Genomic DNA, 21,794 nt, shown 5'->3' with positions numbered 1-21,794 from the left:
TCCATAAGAGCACACGAATAGTTACCTTTTTATACTCGTGTGGTAAGGTAAGTACTAAAGACGAGTTGAATGTTAAAAAAATAAAATATTATATAACGTGTATTAACTGAGCTCAGAGGTCTATGCTCTAAACGTGTATCCGATTTTCGTGCTCAATGACAAGTGACTTCTCAATGACATTGACAATAATTGACATATTTTGATTTTTGATTGATATTAGTTGTCAAACAAAGTTTTAAGACGAGTTGCGATTCGAATTCCTCCAGTTTCGAAAATATCTCAAGGATAGTCAAGTAGTTTGCGTGAAAAACTACTCTTGAAAAACGATACACAGAAATTTTTAAACACGGGTTTTACACAAATTCATAATAAGGTGATTTACAGTGTGAGACAGTGTATTCTTAAAATAACGAAACTTAATTCCGTAAGTAAATAAATTAATTTTATATATTAATTCTTGGATAAATATTAAATATTTATAACATAATGTTGTGTTTTTTTATTTTTATCAAGCAATAGTGTCAAGGTTGGAGTTTGTACTTTGAACTCATCATCACACTAAAATAATAACAATACGTCGATTGAATTTTAATAGATTTGATTCCAATAAGAATTTATCTTATATTTTATTTGAGAGTTTTATCAATTAAATGATTGTAATACTTAACAAATAATATTGTTTGTTTTTTTAGGTTATGTTTATATTACGTAAAAATAAAACTATTTTAATTCATGAAGCATATATATTAGTCTTTTGATAAGAGATAACCGTTAAAATTTTCGTAAGGTAATATTTTATCTGCACAATTTATTAGTTTTAAAATTAAACCATATTACAGGACTGACTATCAAATTATAAAAGTGTTATATTTAGTATCTTTTTCTATTTATTTACAAGATGTGTACTGAAGGTTTTTAAATTGACTTTGAAACAAAAATATAATATTTAGTATGTACTTATATATGAGGTAAAATAAAAACTTCAAAAAAATTTAATGCTATTAAAAATAACATTCGTAAAATAAAAAATATGAAATTGTAAAGTATCAATGTATTGGAACTTAAAACAGCATGTCTGACATGTATAGCCATTACCCTAAAAAAATTTGGCTCTAAGCCAATGACCAATATGAATGTGAATCTATTGTCTCTTAAAAAATATAAGTATTTTTTAAGAGCAAAAATATAAAGATATATATGTGCAACACATTGTTATGTTTATAATTGAAAGTAAATAACAATCTTTTGAATGACAAACATAATTCCAAATATTGCATTTTCATTCTTATTAAAAACTAGCTGCACTACTTGGTTTCACCCGCGCTCCTCTTCTGTTGTTCTTAGCGTGATGATAAATAGCCTTCCTCAATAAATGGGCTATCCAACACGGAAAGAATTTTTCAAATTTAAGGCTGCAGTCTAGCAAAATTGCGTTTTCAACAAGTTATTTGACAATTTTTTCCCGGCTAATGAAATGATAAACTGATTTTTTTTTTCTTGTTTATCAATTAGTGTTATATACGCAATGCGCGTGAATTTTTTCACATTTATAAAGTTACTTTATGTTACCTTAATCAGGCCTTCAAGATAAGTCTCTTTCCCCCAAAATCATTTCGAGCTAAGTTTGTGCACTCACTACGTTGCAACCGATTACAATTTACACAATCTGATCAGCGCATTATTATCCTTATATAGTCGTTATTAAAAACTGCTGAATACAATTGCCGAAAAACTTATGATTTTCTTAATTAGAACGTTATAAAATCATTAAATTTCCCATTTTTTGCCTCACAAAATCGATTGATAAATACTGCTAAAAGTTATTTTTTCCATTAATTTATTCGAGTTGGTTGAAGACCAATGAGTATTAATCCTTTAAAAAAAATTTTTTTTGAATTTTGATAATTCTTTAAATATTAAAAAAATATTTAAAATAATAAGGAAAAATCCTAGCGAATTTCTTTAGTCGCGCTCCTTGGGCCGGAGCGTTCTGACGTGTGCTCTACGCTCGATTTTCCTTCATACCGAAGTGAAAGTTGCTCTACTTCATTAAATTTAATATTTTTGTTAATTGATTATTTTTATCTTAGTTTTGTGCAAATATTCGTATTTTTAAACATTTGATTTCGATATGGAAAATAAACGAAAAAAATACGCGTGTAACTACTAGAAAAAAAATTATCTTCGAACATAAAGTTAATGAAACCAAATAGATTGCAAAGGTGATTGGCAACAATTTCTTTATTTTACGGGGTGTCAGAAAGGGATGTATATTTCTTTAAAACTAAAGTAAGCTCATAAATTTTCTTATAATATAATTTTTTTGAAGTTCCAAAAATGTTTATTTTTCGTTTGAGAAATACGAAATATAATATAAACTTGTATTGAGAACTTGAACTTCCCAAGTTCATCCGGAGAAATCCCCATACGGGGAAAATGATTTGTTTACTCCAAAATTGATCCGAGGTGTTTTAATTTTTTCTTCTAGTCATTTTCAACGTAGCGGCATGTTGTTTGATTATTAATTTTGTAACTTAAATACAGGATGTTGGTTTTATATTCTGATCTTACAGACGCGCTGACAAATTTTGTCCACCATTTCTAGTTTAGTCTACCAACTCTAAGTACCAATATTAAAACGAATGGATTATCATCACATCATCAAAATTCAGTGGGGTTGAGAACTAAACAAACAGAAGTAACAGAGACGCGAAGAATAAAAAAAGAGGACGAAAACGATAATTCGTTGATGCTTTCCCCTTTTCGACGTATTGTTAGGGTACATCACCAATCTGCAAAAAACAAAACTTATGATTCCCAATTGCTGATTAAAAATGAAAAACAAATAATCGACAACAGTGGTGAAAATTTGCTGATCACAATGAAACATCCTTCAGTGGTAGCAGATTTACTCATTTAAAATGTATCGGTGAACAGCGTAAAGGAGAGGAGGACAGGAAAACATTATGAATGTGGATGGTGGATTGTATACAGGGTGTAATCGATAAGTATGTGCAGGCGATTATGACGTTATTATTGCAGGTATCAAAAAACTTAAAACTGATATCGAAATTACTTTACCTAATGAGCAAAATGACAATAACAACTTTTTAAAAGTATAACGAGAAATATCTAAAAAATTTACTTTATACACTCCCATATCAAAAAGGGAAAATGGGACTAGTAGAAGTTAAATGTCTAATTCCGGCAAAAGACATGAATGCGGAAGATACGGTTAAAAAAAATTTAATATTTGAAATACAATGCAAAAAATAACACTTTTGTCATAGATAAGAATCATGACTATTTTTTCCAAATTCAGGGACAACTAAACGTTGCAGAAGCAGAAGTCTGCTTATTTGCTGTTTGGACTGGAGTGAATCATTCGTTAAAAATAGAATATATAAATAGTATGTAATGTTTAGGCAAAATAAAATGATGGACCATTATCAAGATTTTACATAAATTGCCTACTGTCAGAATTGATTGATTCGAGACTTCAGCATTCGATGCCCATCAAGGACCCATCATTCAAGCGATTGAAAAAAAAGAGATAAATCCAGTGCAACCGATAAAGCATCAGAATGCTAGCAAAAGATTTATTAGGTTTATCAATATAAATCTATATATTATACATAATATAATAAATCTGTAGAAGACGCGAAGACTGACATCCGCGCGGACGGAGTCGCGGGCGGAAGCTAGTCAGAAATAAATATCTTTTGTTTTCATTTGCGTATTTTTCTATTTTATAATTTTTTAACACAAACATTACATTTTTTTTATTAAATACAAAATTTGTTTATCCGTTTTATTACTTAGTTAAACTGAACAACTTTCACTAAGAAACTTAGGTCGAAAAAAATGTACTTACTGATAAAAAAAAATCACCCGGTGTAATTTTCACGAAAATTGTTTCAAATTGTCATTTTTGGTACTTATTAAGAATATTAAATTATACGAATGATTTAATTTTTAAAAATTAAGTGGAGCAACTTTCCCTTAGTACATTTGTATTATTTACATATAGGATGACAGGATGCATTTGTTTGCACTACTAGACCAAGCCCTTAAACAATAGCTCTTGAGCTTAGCCTGTTCAAACCAACAAAGCATTGTAATATTAGTATAGATATGTTTTAATAGAAATAAGAATGAAAACTTAAACATTTATTTATTCAATTAGACTTCTTCTAGAAGCACTTTTGAATCGTCATTACATATTTTTACATTTACTACTGCAAGAAACCGGCATGAAACACCATAGTTGCTCTTTTAAAATCATGTCAATATTAAATTTTTTTCTACAAAATAACTATGTAACTAAGAAGTTTATAAAAATAAGCAGTTTAATGTTTATCATTCTTCCAGTCATTGCCATCTCAAGGACAATTATATTTAACGCATTGTTTGTTTATAAAAACATCTTGATCCTAAATTATCTCCATAACCTTCAAAATACCTCCTTTATGTAATGGCTTGTAAATTTGTATAGCGTTGATATTAATAATTTATAGCTTTTTACTAGTAAATACTTATTTTAGTTCCTCTTTTAATCAATTTTACTATCCTACTAATATTATAAATAGAAAAGTTTGGAATGCATGTATGTTTGTTACTACTGAATGGATTGTGATGATACTTTGCAGTATTGTAACTTATATGTACCGAAATAATAAAACTTGAATCTATTGAAATTTCAGGCAAAAGACGCGGGTTCGAAACCCGCCTCGTGATCGTCTTTTTCTATTCTTTAAAAATTTCTCTTGTATACATATAAACTTTTGTCTTCGGTTTCGTCTGCGGTTGAAACCGCGCGGCTCAACTAGTTTATTAATATAATGTACTAGCACAGTATTACAATATTATTTCCTATGTAATACCACAGGTAATACTATGGTACTAGATTCTTTAGATGTCAAGTAGCTTATCAAGTAGTTACTGTCTATTATCTAATAAAAACTTAATCTATAGATCCATTCATTGCCCTAACAATGAACAAGGAAATAAATTTTATCTGTGTATTGATAATGTTTAAGTATACAGGGTGTGCCGTAATAAATATAGTAGGTGAAAGATCTTGTGACCATTCAGAAAGATATGTTATAGGTTCAGTAAAAGAAACAGACTAAACAGATTGAACAATTCATAATACAGACTAAGCGCCGAAAAGGGTTATATTTTCTATTATGAATTTCTACGGAGAAATTCAACATGGTATATTCTATATAGTATACTATAGGTATCTATTACCGTAAAAATACTTCTCTGAACTGCCACAAAATCGCATTTAATTTTTGAAGTGAAACTTCTTTATCGGGGTTGGAAAAAAATGTAGTGTAACATTTTTTTGTTACGCGCCGTCTTGCTCTTATCGATGTATAAATTATTTTTTGAAAAATAAAGTTATAAAGAAGTTTCACTGCTTACGTGTGTACACTAGTACGTACGCACACATTTTTTTTTCATTTTTTCGATAATCTATATTACTTAGTACTTACATCGTAAAATTGTATTAAGTCACAGTATGACTTTATTAATTAGCTTGAAGTTAAACAGTAATAAACATTCTATTCTTGTTAGTTGAAAATGGCTCTTGATTGTCATACAGTACATAGGTATACTGTTTTATACTTACTAAATAAATGATATGATAAATAAATGATATGATATGATACTAAAACCTTCCACAAGAATCACCTCTATCTATACATATAAATAAATAAATATATATAAATAAATAAATATATACATATAAATAAATAAATAAATCTATTAAAATAAACCGCATCAAAATCCGTTGCGTAGTTTTAAACATTTAAGCATAGGAACGGACGGACAGACAACGACATCTTTTTGTTTCATACTATGTAGTTGATGACCAATTTCGAGCCAAAACTTTATGTCTTTATCAGTAACTAGCGACCCGCCCCGGCTTCGCACGGGTGCAATGCTGATACTAAAAACACTACAGAAAAACTGTGAACGTAGTATATAAAAACATAGAGGCCCGCTCCGGCTTCGCACGGGTATAAAATAGATAGCCGGGCCGCGGCCGGACGGTACCGCCGCAAACGCTACGTCCCGCAATTTTTAAATCTGTAATATCTTCGAAAATATTCACTTAAATCATACGGTGTAAAAGGCCATATAGATCTATATTAAATGAACATTGTATTCAAGGTATTTAATTGGTTAAGGATTAATGCTGTATTGGTTAAAATCGCATCGAAAATTAGCCATTATTTGTCGTAAAAAGTAAATGACAAAAAAAAGTTATTGTGGGTTATCCATAAGAGATAGACATATACCATCGCGGACTTTTCTGTAGACCTTTTCAATGCGTATAATACTTAGTACATTATTTTGATAAAACTCGTAGGGTTCAGCCTGCGTTTGCAATGTAAGCGGAAAAAATGTAATTTTTTACGAACTCACATTAGAAACCTCAAAAATAACAGTACTTCTCCACTATTTAATGGATGTTATTATTCATATAAACCTTCCTCTTGAATCACTCTATCTATTAAAAAAAACCGCATCAAAATCCGTTGCGTAGTTTCAAAGATTTAAGCGTACAAAGGGACATAGGGACATAGGGACAGGGAAAGCGACTTTGCTTTATACTATGTAGTGATGATGGTTAAGCTATTTTAGTGTGATAACGGTTTATATATAAACACGTAGCTACATGACATGCAGAATTGTGAAATTATATGTTCCGATTACTTACTAAGAATGAATATTAGACTCATCCTCATAATTGTTACCAAGTAGTGATAACCATATTATCAAGATGGTAAACTTGAAAAAAACAAAACATATTTTTATGTTATTTATTGGACAGAATTCAGAAAACTCCTGAAGATTGTTATTCAAACTCAAACTCAAACATTCATTTATTCAATTAGACTACTATTTAGTAGCACTTTCGAATCGTCATTACATAGTATTTTTAACATTTACCACCGATTCGGAAAGCAGTATCTATGGAGAAGAATCGGCAAGAAACTCCATAGTTGCTCTTTTAAATAATGTCAATAAATTTACATAGTATGTAACTTATATCTACCTAACTACATAATATGCCAAAGAACTGTCCTGTGGTTTTTACGCGACAACCCTCCATGGGTCTTTATCGTCCATATATTCCTGAATACTGTAGTACGCTCTCTGAACTAGTACATTTTTTATGTAAGTTTTAAATTTAGAACTACTAAACTCTTTAATATTGTGAGGAATTCTATTGGATAAGCGTATACCTTGACCCATAAATGAATTTTTAACTTTAGCTAATCGGAAAAATGGCATTACAATTCTATTCTTGTTCCTTGTGCCATAATCGTGTCTATCTCCTACTCTTGTGTGTAAGTCAGAGCTTTTGTGTACATGCAAAATATTATTAAATATATACTGTGATGGTACAGTAAGGATACCAGTATTCTTAAAATGATCTCTTAGTGAGTCCCGAGCACGTAAATTATATATAGAGCGAATGGCTCTTTTCTGTAAGATAAATATAGTTTCTATATCTGCAGCCCTGCCCCACAGTAGAATTCCATAGGACATAATGCTATGAAAGTAGCTGAAATAAACCAATCTAGCCGTATCTTCATCGGTGAGATGCCTTATTTTTCGGACTGCATATGCAGCAGAACTGAGCTTACCTGCAGCGGTGTTGACATGGGCTCCCCACTGTAGTTTCTCGTCCAATGTTAACCCTAGAAATACAGTAGACTCAGTAGGATGCAATACCTCCCCGTTCAAGGTAATATCTCTGTTCAACTTTTTTACATTAGGAAGTAAAAATTCAACACAATTGGTTTTTTTGGCATTTAATAATAAATTATTGGCAGTAAACCATTCAGATATGTGTAAAAGAGCACTGTTCACTTCGTCAACATTTGGGTCATGCCTATCCACATTAAAAATTAATGAGGTATCATCTGCAAACAGAACTATTTCACACCTATCCTGCAAATAATAGGGAAGATCATTGATATATACCAAGAACAAGAAGGGACCTAAAATTGACCCCTGTGGAACACCAATGTTAATTGACGCACCGCTAGAACGTTCTCCATTAACAACTACAGTCTGTATCCTATCATGCAGGTATGACGCTATGAGGTTCTGGGCTTTTCCTTTAATTCCATAGTGATTAAGTTTACGTAACAAAGTACAATGTTCAACGCAGTCAAATGCCTTGGAGAGGTCACAAAATATCCCTAGAGCATTTTTTGAGTTTTCCCATGCCTTATATATATGTGTTAGAAGTGCAACTCCAGCATCTGTGGTTGAGCGCCCCTTTGTGAAACCAAACTGTTTGGTGTGCAGTAAATTATTAGATGCAAAATGACTACTCAATTGGTTTAATATTAACTTCTCGAATACCTTACTTAATGTTGGTAAAATAGAGATAGGTCTATAATTGTTACAGTCTTCTTGATCGCCCTTCTTAAATAAAGGTATAACTTTACTAAGCTTTAGTAAATTAGGAAATGTACCATAGTCACAACATTTATTAAATATAGAAGCTAAATTTTTCGCAATATTTTCTATTATATTATTAACTAAATTTACGGACATTCCCCAAAGATCACAAGTATTTTTAAGATTAAGCGTCTTAAAGGCAGTAACAATATCATTAGCAGTTACGTGTCGTAATTCAAATAATGTACTGCACTCCGCAACATGGTCCCTCAAAAAGGTCTCTGCAAGTGCTGAAGACGAATTTAAACTATTAGTAATAGTAGCAGGGACACTACTGAAGAATTCTTCAAAAGCAACATTGCACTCTTGCAATGTGAGAACCACTCAAAACTCGTGAGAATCAGGATATTTTAACGTCCACCAAAAGTAGCCTATATCAAGCTTTACGAAGGAAGCGGCGTCAAATCAGCAAAATCTATACTAATACATATTATAAAGCTGAAGAGTTTTTTTATTTGTTTGTTTGAACGCGCTAAGCTCAGTCCGATTTGAAAAATTCTTTTGGTGTTAGATATCGCATTTATCGAGGAAGGCTATAGGCTATTCGCCAACAGGAGCAGAGCAATGCGGGTAAAACCGCGAAGCACAGCTAGAACAATATAAAATTATGCAAACTTTCACTATTTAGCCTCCTTATACTATCTCCATATAGTATACATATTATACATATGTACAAAGATCTTATCATAAAATCGCTCCGTTGCTCTGTTGCGACTATCATTTCGTATCGAAAATTTTTTTAAGAATGAGTTAAATAAACAAAGAATTTTTGCGTTCGGTAATGATCTAGTCACACCCCCTGTAGTTTTTTTTTATAAAAAAAATATTGTGCAGAATTTACTTTCTACAGAGTTATTAGGTACACATAAATATAAGTAACTAGCGGTCCGCCCCGGCTTCGCCCGTGGTAGATATTTACGTTTTCTCTACATAAGAACCATCCTCGTACTTCAACCGCTTCAACGAAAGTTTTAAAAATAACACGACGGTCGAACTCTTGCGTCAACACTGCTGTTATCAAACTGTTGCAACATCATAATAATATACCCAATGTAGAGAATGACGGAGTAAGCTTTATGTATGTTTGTATGTAACCGACTCGTTTAGACTCGATTGTACCTAACCCACTTTAAACCGACGGATTTAATCCAAACTTTGTACACTTATCGCTGGCATTACGGCAATTTCATGAGTAGAGATGAAATACATATACTATACAGTTAAAAAACCGGCCAAGTGCGAGTCGGACTCTCGGTTCCGTATGTGATGTAACCAAAAATTTATGGTTTCCGTAATTTTTCCTTTATCTATGCTATAAGACGTTGCTTCGTACCAAATTTCAAGATTCTGAGTTCACGGGAAGCACCCTGTAGGTTTTGATTCCCTTGCAAGTGTCAAAAATTTGCGGCATAAACGGCTGTATCTTTTGATTGCGTTGGCTTAGAAGTTTGATTTTTTCACAGTTTCAAGGGACAGTAGACCTGAGTAATTGATATAAATTTCAGCTTCATACCTCCACGCGTTCCTGAGAAAAAGGGTCTTGACAGACGGACGGACGGACGGACAGACGGACAACAAAGTGATCCTATAAGGGTTCCGTTTTTTCCTTTTGAGGTACGGAACCCTAAAAAGTACTTTTTAGTTGTTTCTATCATTAAAGCGTTTGTTTTTTTCAATGATATACATGATAATTATTATCCAACTGCGAAAGAAGGAAGGTTATTGGCATTTCTAAATCCCACCCTAAAATATTTTTCGGCATTTACTAAGAGACCAAAGACGAACTACCTGTATGTGGTCATGTGATGAGGTATAGCTCGACCGCAACTGCTGTACCGCGCCTTAGGTATGTGCGGTCAGGCAGGGCCGCAGGGACCGGGTAAAAAAGAGCACGAGTTAGAAGTTAGAAAGAAACGGAACGGTCGGTACTCCCCCCCGCCTCGCCGCGCACATACCGACACAGCGGCACAGAATAATAACTAGATTGACAGCGGTACAGCCACTGCGGTCAAGCTATACTACGACTGTATGCTTCTCTATATCACATCTATATTCTGTGCTATAGCTATGTTTTACTTCCATTCAATATTCGAAAACTAAACTAATTTCAGATGTATTCTGCGTGACGTCATGTGAGCGAGCAAGATGGGAGGCGTCGCGCGAGTGCCGCCTGAACAGAGCGAGGATACACAACATGGTGAGATGTCATCATCGTCATCATCATCATCAATACATATTTATAATAACATCGGATGATATAGGAGTCGTTGAATTTTTTAAAAGAAATCTTAGGTCGTGGACCGTGGTCAACAATTGATATCGAAGCCCAAAATATAGTTTTTAAAATTTTTGTCTGTATGTATGTCCGGGCTAAACTCAATAAGTACGTATGTACTTCATGGATTTTTTTTAAATTTTTAATGAATATTACTAACAGGTTGGGTCAACATAGGTTATATACCATAAACCATCACGGTAAGATCAATAGGAGCGGAGCAATGTGGGTAAAACTTAGTTAATAGCCTTATTAAATATTTTTTTTTTATTTGAGTGGTAATTTTGCTTGCACAATTATGCCAATGTTACTTTGGGAAGGCCAAATCCTAGTTATAAACCCAAAAAGAAAAATAAATTAGCATAATATAAAGTTACACAATATTTTTTTATGGGGCTCCTTGCCAGTGACGAAAAATATAAAATAATTATTATTAAAAGATTGATTCGAAGTGTTGTTTCAAAATAAAATTAAGATTAAGATTCTAGAACGATAGTAAAAATCAAGAGGACAAAGTTTAAGTATTGATTATAAAGATACGGGTATCTAAATGTATTATTATGAAAAGTGACAAACAACAAATAATAAGATATGATAATTTATTTAATACTAGCTTTCCTCCCGCGACTTCACCCGCTTTGTCTAAAACCTAATAAATTACATATATAAAATATACATATATACTAAAACAATCCTCTTAAATCACTCCTATCTATTAAAAAAGCGCATCGAGATCCGTTGCGTAGTTTTAAAGATTTAAGCATACACAGGGGTCAGGGACAGAAAAAGCGACTTTGTTTTATACAAAGTTAATTTCCGAAAGTAGGATAACAATCGCAAGTTAGGTATATTATTGTAAGTACACATGTTCTTCACAGTGCATATAATTACTCATAACTGATAAAAAAACTAATAAAATGACGCGTGCCTTAAATCCATTATCCTATACAATGATTATTATTGTCTTAAGGTGCAGATATACAACTTTTAATAATTTTAAAATGAACATCACGTGTAATATTCTGGTGTGAATTATCTAATTGCAAAAAAAAAAAAATGATAATTTGTTATTTGTTTATGTTGTTATATAACTAGAATAACTGTGCCCCGCTGTGTTATACGTGAAATCATTTTTCAAATCGGACCCCCAGATCCTGATTTTAACGCGTTCAAGCTTTCGTGTGCCAGTGGGTCGACACTTAGAACATCGTTTTGGTTAGGCTTCCATTATCAAGCAATTTTAAACTTCATTCAATTGACATAGAGTTCAAATTATTTTGTACTTTTCCAAGACCTAAGGTCAAGTCTGGCTTGCCAACATTTAGAAAAAATAAAAATATTTCTAATGTTGGCCTCTCCGATGTAATCATATAATAAAAGATTTAATATTTTAGTTTAAATTATTTATTATTATTTCTTCTTTTTTTTTAAACCTTATTTTTGTACATTTTAATTTTAAGCTAGTACATTAATAAATTATTTCTTTCTTTCTTCAATTTCTTGTCAATGGTTAAGACTTAAGCATAGACAACGTCTTGATGTTGATTTGATTTGTTGTTTGAAATTTGAATTCAAAATGGCGTTTTATTTTATTGTTTTGGTGGATGTTTACAAAGTTTGTTCTTCGTATACTTATCGTAAATTTAGTTATTTACTCAGTTAATGTACAGTACATTTTTTAATTTGTAATATTTCTGCCAAAAGTGAAAAAAGAAGAAAAAGTGTTATATTGTGTACCTAAACAATGTTAAAATCTTTGTGTGTAATAATTATTGTGATTTGTGACTAAATATTTGCAATATGTACCCAATGACTGTTCTATAAGGAAGATAAAACATAATAATTACATAACAATTTATGAGAAAACGTCTCTAACACGTCATGTTCTGGCTGTAGAATCAATTGGAGGAGATATTATTATGTCCAAAGAAAACAACGGCTTCTTCATATACAATTCCAATATGGCGATCCGAACGGCAACGATATATGTATTGGTATCGAAATTTAGAACGAGATTTAATATAAATCCCGCAAAATATTTCAAGGAAAAGTATAAAATGTGAATCTAGTTGTATTCACATAATATTTAAGCCGAATTCAGTCCTTTATGCCTAAATAAAGATATTCAGTAAAATTCAAATGGAATTATCCATTTTTGCTGATAATAGTGAGTTTTAATATTATATAAAAATGTTATTATATAATTAATATTAATAAACTTATTCATCTACATTGTTGTTTTATTTTTAATTTCCTATTAATTTGAATATATGGATGAGAATTAGTAGTGTTGTTACCCAGCATCGATAATTTTATCGATATCGATATGAAGTTTTATCGATACTAGCACTCATAAAGAGACATCACTAGCAACGTCTACTTTTTAAATGTTGGCAGCAATGTGGGTCATGTTTGACGTAAACTTTTCATAGGTTGGTATATAAGATTTGACCTAAGTAATACATGCATATGTGTGCGTGAGCTCGAAATCGAAGTACTGAGTGCCGTCTCTTACTATATTACTTGCTCTGTGTCGTGTGCTTTCGTTGTCAAAATACAGAAAATAATAATTTACCACTTGGCACTTGTACCACAATCTGGACTATGCTCGGCACTTAACGTCGCCTTAAGTCATCGATCAACGTAGATATAACTTTATGAGGTATATAATATTATGTCCTTAGGCTATCAGTCACATCACACACCGGAAGATGATAATACAAACAATTAAAATGCCGGTTTTTTGGGGGTCTAATTACGTAGTAACAAAAAGAAAATGATGGTCATGGTGCTGGCAATGGGGGCCTATATAAGAGTCATATTAATAGGTAACATTAATTGACACTTCATAAAAATTCAACAACGCAACCTTGTATCGGCGGGCATAAAGTCATATATTTTTCTTTTTGTTAGAACTGCAAATGTAAAAATTTTATCATGCAATTTTGGACATAAGAAAAATGGTTATAATGCATACTTTTTAATACTAATAACATTTAAACAGCTCTCTTTTATTTGTAACCCAACCCAGGCCTCGAACCTGGAACATCTGTAGTCGACCAAAAAGACAATGGTAAACCTAGAGGCGTGTCTAAATAAATAACTAAAGATATGTTTCTCGAATAATTATTATCTTTTAATGTTATCAGTTATGATATTGTTTTTATTTAAATATCGAGATGATGATAAGACAAACAAACACGCAAAATGAGAATTGCACAACTATTCAGAGAATTAAGAAAGAAGAAGTTAACTAGACAATTTTAAAAAGCAAATTGTGTTTTAATTACACACTTAATCTTTTTGAAGTTTATAAGTAAAATTTCTACAAAAAAGGTCACCTACATTCCTGGGGAGAAATACCATACCATATTGCAATGGGACTCAATAACAAAAAAATCTATCATACACTAAAAGACTCACGTCAACTGTTGAAAACCCACGGACCTATCGAAAAAATAAACAAAAAAAATAACTGTTTGTAGTTTATAGGAGGTCTGGTACGCGGGTGAACGCGCGGCACAGCTAGCTATTGAAAATGATCGTCGACGTTTTAGTTTTATACATTACGGCGAATACGATTGAACATAAATACACAGTGATCATCGGCCAATCATAAACATCTAGGCCCTCTACACTATCGTGATTGCCTTTACTCGCCCAACACTGCCCATCTTACTGCCCATACATCATGCCCATAATCATCCTTGAATCTGTTCACAATTGTCATTTTCAAGATTGATGTCATGACATTCTTCTTCTTCTTCAGCTGGGAATCAGTTACAAGATAAACTTCCATTTCAGCTTGATTTTTTATCTGATTTTGAACCTGAACACCAATCTACATTGAAATCTGACTTAGACTTTTTAGTTTCAAGAATTGGACTTGATTTTAAACCTATCAATTATAGTCACAATTCACAAACACAGAACTTGAATTAAAACTTGATTTTTAACTCTCTGCCATTCGTAGCTACAAACACGGTGGGCACGCAAAGACAGCTGACAGGCAGTGCGCTAGTAGTGACGTCACTAATAGCGGGCGCGGCGGCCGGCGCGCTAGCCAAGACGGCCATCGCGCCGTTGGATAGGACGAAGATTAACTTTCAGACATCGTAAGTTTTGTCGTTAAATGCCAATGAAAAATTTTGTAAAGAAAAAAAGAGCGTGTGTCACGTGTCAGAAGTGAAATTTCTTTGGCAAGATTTAAAGTAGTGCAATGACCTTAAAATGTTACTCTCAACGCGCCTAAAGAAGTTTTGCTTTAGAACAATTATTTTAGTTAAAAAATTGGGTCATAATCGAGTGTAAAGGAGTCGGTTACATACAAATTTACAAACCTATGAGCACGTATGTTTGAAGCTCACAAAAGCCTGTTAATAATGCTTAATTAATAATTACTAGTATGCAGAAAAAGGAATAAAAAAATGAAACAATTGACGACGTTTTTTTGGTATAATATACGATATATTGAATTTGGAAACCAAACACATCATATTTCATTCTACAATATTATTACAATACACATTTGTCAGCCAAACGCCGTACTCATGGCGCGCGGCGCTCGCGTTCCTGGAGCGGAGTTGCCGCACCGAAGGCGTTACAGCGCTCTGGCGCGGCAACAGCGCCACCATGGCGCGCATCGTGCCGTACGCCGCGATACAGTTCACCGCGCACGAGCAGTGGAAACGCGCGCTCGGGGTCGACTCGCCGCAGACTGCGCAGTTAGTGATTAGTTTTATGTCATCATCATAGTTGTAAAATTTATCATCATTTTCATTTATTGGTTAGTCATCATCAACTTCTTCATCAGCTTCATCATCATTTTCTTCGTCTTAAAAATTATAAGTATTATCTTCTCATTACTAGCTTCAACTTCTTTTCCATTCATCCATCCATCCTCACAAACTTTCGTATTTATAATATTAGTAGGATACTACATAATGTGAGAATGGATGAATATAATTATGTTCCACATCAAACAGCTTATTATTTGAGATTTTTTTTCAATCACGTGCTCCTTTACGTCACATGTCACGACCCACACGTGGCATGTGACGTCACACCGCATATGACGTCACACTCGTACCAGGGCGTCCCCGCTCCGCCTGCTCGCGGCGGGTTCGCTAGCGGGCGTGACGTCACAGAGCGCCACGTACCCGCTGGACCTTGCGCGCGCGCGGATGGCGGTCGCGCAGTACAGCTCACTACGGCAAGTGTTCGCCAGGATTGTGAGGGACGAGGGGCTGAGGACGCTCTACCGGTGAGTGTGTACAGATGGACAGATAGATACATAGTTACACACGGACATAGACGCACGAACAAACATTGCGAGCACACAGATACAAACACACACACATACGCACAGACATTATATCACAATAGTCACACACAATCGAGTAAATACGCACACATTGATTCTAAATACTTCTATTTATATGGCACGCAGAGAGAGACACACACACACACACACAGATTTGTAATAGTATATATACCTATATACAGTATAAGATCCACCTACAAACATAAAATCATAATAAAACTATATTTGTTTTGAAAAATAATGTAAGCACATTATTTTTATTATAATAAGTATTTCCAAAATATTATTCTTACTTTCAGCGGCTACCCGGCGACGGTGCTTGGAGTTGTACCGTACGCGGGCGTCTCTTTCTTCACGTATGATTCGCTCAAACATTGGTATCTTGGTGAGTGATTTTTATTTATAATGAAAAAGAGTTAATAATGCTCTGTCACTTTTGTATGTTATGAATAGCAAAGGACCTAGGATAGATCCTGGGGAAACACCAATGTATCAATATAGGTAACTTAAACGTGAAATTATTGTATATATGTTACTATTTAACCTGACAACATTACACAATTTTATGTGTTTCTTTATGAGAAAAGATATTGGGTACTTTAAGGTAATTTAATTGAATAGGAAAAAATTTTAGTGTCGTGTTTTCTTATTTAAAAGTTTGAGTAGGAGTTAAGGCATTTATAAAAAAGATTTTTGGAGAAGATTTATTGTCATTGCTTATTATACAATCTATTTTTTAGTTTTGATGTTTTTGGTCGCTGATTGTCTATTTAGTTATAGGTAGAGAAAAATATGTGTTTATAACGATGATTGTATCTCCTTTAGTTGTTGATTTTGTTGAAGATGTGCATATAACGATGATTGTATCTCCTTTAGTTGTTGATTTTTGTGAAGATGTGCCTATAACGATGATTGTATCTCATCTAGTTGTTGATTTTGTTGAAGACGTGTTTAAAACGTCGATTCTATCATGTTCGATTATTATGTTAACTATCGACGCGTCTGTTCAATCTATTTCGCGTAGACTACATGGGCTCGAAGCTGAGTGGCTTTGTATCATTGCTAAGATGTGTGTATAACGTCGATTGTATGATCCGTGTCAGACTACATGGGCAGCAAGCCGAGCGGGTGGGTGAACATGGCGTTCGGCGGCGCGGCGGGCGCGCTGGGGCAGACCGCGTCGTACCCGCTCGACATCGTGCGGCGCCGCATGCAGACCGCGCGCCGCCGCCCAGACGGCTCCTACCCGTACCCGGCCATCGCGCGCACGCTCGCGCACGTCTACCGGTCAGTGCACACACACACACGTCTGCCGGTCAGTGCACACACACACACGTCTGCCGGTCAGTGCACACACACACACGTCTACCGGTCAGTGCACACACACACACGTCTACCGGTCAGTGCACACACACACACGTCTACCGGTCAGTGCACACCCACACACGTCTACCGGTCAGTGCACACACACACGTCTACCGGTCAGTGCACACACACACTGTACCCGCTCGACATCGTGCGGCGCCGCGTGCAGACCGCGCCCGCCGGAATGCGCACACAGCTGCACGCACAAACATACACACAGACACGAGCAATATAGACATTAATTATTATGCTTCACACAGCCGGAGGCCGCAAAAAAAACAATATTACTTTAATACTGCATTTAATAATTAAAATAAAACTTTACACCCTCGTCTACTCAAAACAGTCCAATTATCTTAAAAACTAACACAGCAAAACAACGCTCGCATTCCGTTCCCATGCGAACGGCGTAGTCAGCAGTTTGCTGTTAAGGCCGGGACGTAACACAGTATACATGATGTAAACAAAAAATACACACACACACACACATTCAATATAAATAATACACAAATGATTCGCACAAACACATAAACTATAAGAGTTGTAGATAAAAGATACCCACACTGACACACACATGCGTTACAAATAGTACACAAAATGCAGACAAGGAAGGCTCCATTATTCCAAATTGCACAAAAAATCAAACATTCTAATAAAATCCGGCTCGAAGGACCACTTACGACTTTGCTAGCCACGACTATTTAAATTTTCGACGGAACTGAAAACTAATATCTCAAATTTCATCAAAATCGCTTCAATTCTTTAAACGTGAACCAAAGATAGACGGTCCAATGTTGTTACTTTCACATTTAGTATATTAGTTAAGTAGGAATCTAAATATATAGAAAGTTTTTTGAAGTGAAAACTTCTTTAGCGGCGTTGGGTATAAAATCTTAAACTCGCGTCAGGACACGTGGCCTGATCGAAAAAGCGTAAGACGGACTTTTTTTTTTAGCCCTTATATTCCATGCGTAAGACGGATACCATTCCAAAATATCAAACATGCTGAACGGTAATAATCAAGTTTTCACTTCTGCCGGCACTCCCGGAGTGCAACCCGGCTTTTTTTAATGAAAATTTTTCAAAACACATTTTACATATTTGTTAACACATAACTTTCATACAAAAATTAAAAAGGACTTTATATTTACATTTTTTTTGTAATCGCAGGGACGAAGGCTGGCGGGCCTTTTTCAAGGGCCTCAGCATGAACTGGGTAAAGGGCCCCATAGCAGTCGGAATTTCTTTCTCCACGTACGATGCCTTTAAAAGTACCCTCAGAGAGGTAGCACTTACCTTTGAAGCGATGGGGGTCAATATATAATTATATCACTTAAAGGCCCTAATATGTTATATTATAATTTGTTATGTTTAAGTTTTTTGCCGAATAATTTGGTGAAAATACGTGAATATGTGAAAAAAGGCTAATTAATTCTTATTATAACATCAATTTTACTGTTATTTTTGTTAAAAGAGTAACAGCAATCTCTCGTTGCATGAAAAGACCTTGTAAGGGTCTATAATATATTAGGGCCTTGTTGATTATAAGTCAAAATAACATCTTATCATTGTTTCGAATTATATAAGGATTTATTTTGTTTAGAGCCTTGTGTATTTTTGTACATTTAGATAAAAAGGCCTTAAAGGGACTTTAATAACGAAATGGCCTTTTTATGAATTAAATTTTTACATTATTATAATATTATTTGTATTTTTTAGCTATTGCAATATTATATTTATTACGAATTGTAATTTTTGCAGCTCTATGTAATCGTTCTTATTGTAAAAATATCGAAATATATTATAAGACGAAATAAAAACCTCATTTTGTTATAATTATTATGTTATTTTGTAATTATAAGAGACCTCATGAAAACTATATCTGCCTCTTTTCAACATATTAATTACGCACATAGCTGTCTCGCTCTTTCGTAAGTATTACCAGTGTAGAATAATAATATTTGTACATAAATGCCTTTGTCTTGTGATACATGGGAATTGTGCAATTATTATCAGAATACGAGTGTTCTAATTAAGACAGAAATATAAAATAAAAAAATATAAAATAATATTAAATATAAATTAATGAATTATGAAAAAAACTTAGACATTTTTGAATATTTAGTACAGCGTATTAAAACAGTTTTTACTCCGATCAGTATTTTAAGCTGTTACACATGTTTATATTATACTGAATCTCCGCTTATTTTATGTGTTAGTTCCAGTCTATGTTGGAAAATGCTGAACCGAAATGGATAGGACTTTCACATTTCTACTTCAATCGATATTATGTTGGACTTACTCAAAAATATCGTGCATGCAGAGCACACGTGTCAGAAGTGAAACTTCTTTGGCAAGATTCAAAGAACTAAAATCGCCGCCTTACTCTTTCACGTGATGGTATTGCCATGACGCGACCTTGAAATTTTACTCTCAACGCGCCTAAAGAAGTTTCACTTCAAAAAAAAATAGAAAATAAATCCTTTATGGAAATTCTTTGGTTGTATTTTATATAAAATATTATATTGTTATGAAGTAATATTTAAGAAACAAGTTTATTCACATAGTAGGTATTGCTTTGTTGATTTTGATAATGTTTACACTTTATAGTAGACATATTGCACTGTTTGTAGAATGTATAAATGACAATACTGTTTTTCAATTTTATATATTTAACTGTGACTGTAAGCGACAATAAATAAATATATATAATGACTTTTTATAAAAAATATTCACTTCAATCTTTTTACAACGCTTATTGCCTTTTAAAAATAATATATTATTAAATAATATATTTATCTTTAAAATAATAAATCCTCAAACGATACTCAATTTTTAGTCATTTACTCTTTCGTAAGCTGTTTTTAATTTATTTTCACAATAATACAGCTGGCAACACATAGAACTGTGTACACTATATGCGTGAAATGTCAGTTTGATAGATACATTTTCCACTAAGTATTGTATACCTAATTTACTAGCTTACCGCCCGCAGCGTCGCCCTAAAGAATAAGAAATTATATACTCAAACCTTCCTTTTGAATCACTTTATCTATTGAAAAAAAAAACTGCATCAGAGTCTATTGTGTAGTTTTAAAGATCTAAGCATACTTACATACATATAGACAGACGCGGGAAGCGACTTTATACTTTTTACTGTAATAGTGAAATAGCATAATATAATTTATATACTTTTCAAGTAGCCAGCCAATTAATAAAAATACAAATTTACTTACAAAATTCAGTATCGTTTGATTACACACGTCCATTATAAAAATACATAGGCATTATTATGCTTTTCAGTGATATTTGCGCAAATTCGTTTTAAAGTATTTTGTGTTTTGGTCATCGGTTTTTAATTTTAAGAAATATCTACGACTTCTTATATAAATTTCGGAAAATACTGCATTGTGAAATTTAATTTTTGTAAATTTTATTTACGATTGCCGTAAAAATCTATGTTATTGATTGATATTATAATATGTGTGTATTTGTACTGTGTAGGTGTTGTACAAATTTATTGGAATAAATGTGTTCAAGTTGACAATGATTTTTATTTGCCTAGACTCTATGTTACTACCTAAACTGGAATTTTCAAATGTTACCCTAAATCAGCATCGAGCTTATATAATAATAAGCTTTCCGCCCGCGGCTTCTCCCGCGTTGGTCGCACTCACCTTGTGGACGCAAGCTGTGCCTACATATTTTAAACAGAAGTAGCTAACTAGCTGTAGTTTACATAAATCTTAATAAAACGCAAAGATCTATCAACGCACAGCCCAAATTACTGGACCGATCGGGCGGAAATTTGTACAGAAAGCAAGCAAAGAAGCACATGGGCTGTCTAATATGTAAATAGATTATCCAAACTAATAATATTATAAAGCTGAAAAATTTATTTGTTTGCTTGAATGCGCTAATCTAAGGAGTCAAGCAGCCACGCGTACGATTTGAAAAACTATTTCCCAAGTAGGTAGCAAGTCCATTTCTGTAAAGGTAATTGACTTATTGAATAAGTAAAATCAATCACTTCTAATACCAATAGGAGCGAAGCAATGCGGGTAAAACCGCAAAGCACAGTCAGTTTATAAATAAAACAAACAAGTAACGTTTAAATTATTTTATTGACAATTTTTTTACATTAACTAATAATATTGCACTGCAATTCTTAATCATATTTTTAATTGAGTAATTACTAATTACACTACTGCTTATAACTAATTATTATCTAAAGTAATTGAAGATATTAATATGAAATTAACTTTATTAGAATTATTAACACATGTCCTTTGCGACGTAGATCATGTTGGATTCCGATAATCTATACTATAAAATTAT

The 21,794-nt window shown here is 33.3% G+C and overlaps 1 protein-coding gene across 1 annotated transcript; it reads left to right on the top strand.

The window, feature by feature from the left end:
- The first annotated feature begins 227 nt into the window (after positions 1–227).
- Positions 228–20,946, top strand: DPCoAC (dephosphocoenzyme A carrier). Its single transcript, XM_090118915.1, has 8 exons — positions 228–424; positions 10,605–10,690; positions 14,742–14,883; positions 15,304–15,492; positions 15,861–16,031; positions 16,391–16,476; positions 17,195–17,378; positions 18,627–20,946. Exons 2-8 carry the CDS (start codon positions 10,639–10,641, stop codon positions 18,778–18,780), a joined length of 978 nt encoding a protein of 325 aa, XP_089975041.1. The 5' UTR covers positions 228–424; positions 10,605–10,638; the 3' UTR covers positions 18,781–20,946.
- The last annotated feature ends 848 nt before the right edge of the window (positions 20,947–21,794 follow it).

The sequence above is a fragment of the Colias eurytheme genome, chromosome 31, assembly GCF_061535395.1.
Source record: "Colias eurytheme isolate Ceu_HAF_F1 chromosome 31, ilColEury1 Martin Lab GWU primary, whole genome shotgun sequence".
NCBI lineage: Eukaryota > Metazoa > Arthropoda > Insecta > Lepidoptera > Pieridae > Colias > Colias eurytheme.
The sequence above is the reverse complement of the archived record's forward strand: the minus strand, read 5'-3'. Positions and strand labels throughout refer to the sequence as shown.

Excerpts from the sequence above, each read along its gene's own strand:
- DPCoAC (XM_090118915.1), top strand. The coding sequence starts at position 10,639 with ATGGGAGGCGTCGCGCGAGTGCCGCCTGAACAGAGCGAGGATACACAA. Across the intron at positions 16,032-16,390 it reads GGGCTGAGGACGCTCTACCG|CGGCTACCCGGCGACGGTGC; the intron begins GTGAGTGTGTAC and ends TCTTACTTTCAG. Across the intron at positions 17,379-18,626 it reads ACGCTCGCGCACGTCTACCG|GGACGAAGGCTGGCGGGCCT; the intron begins GTCAGTGCACAC and ends TTGTAATCGCAG.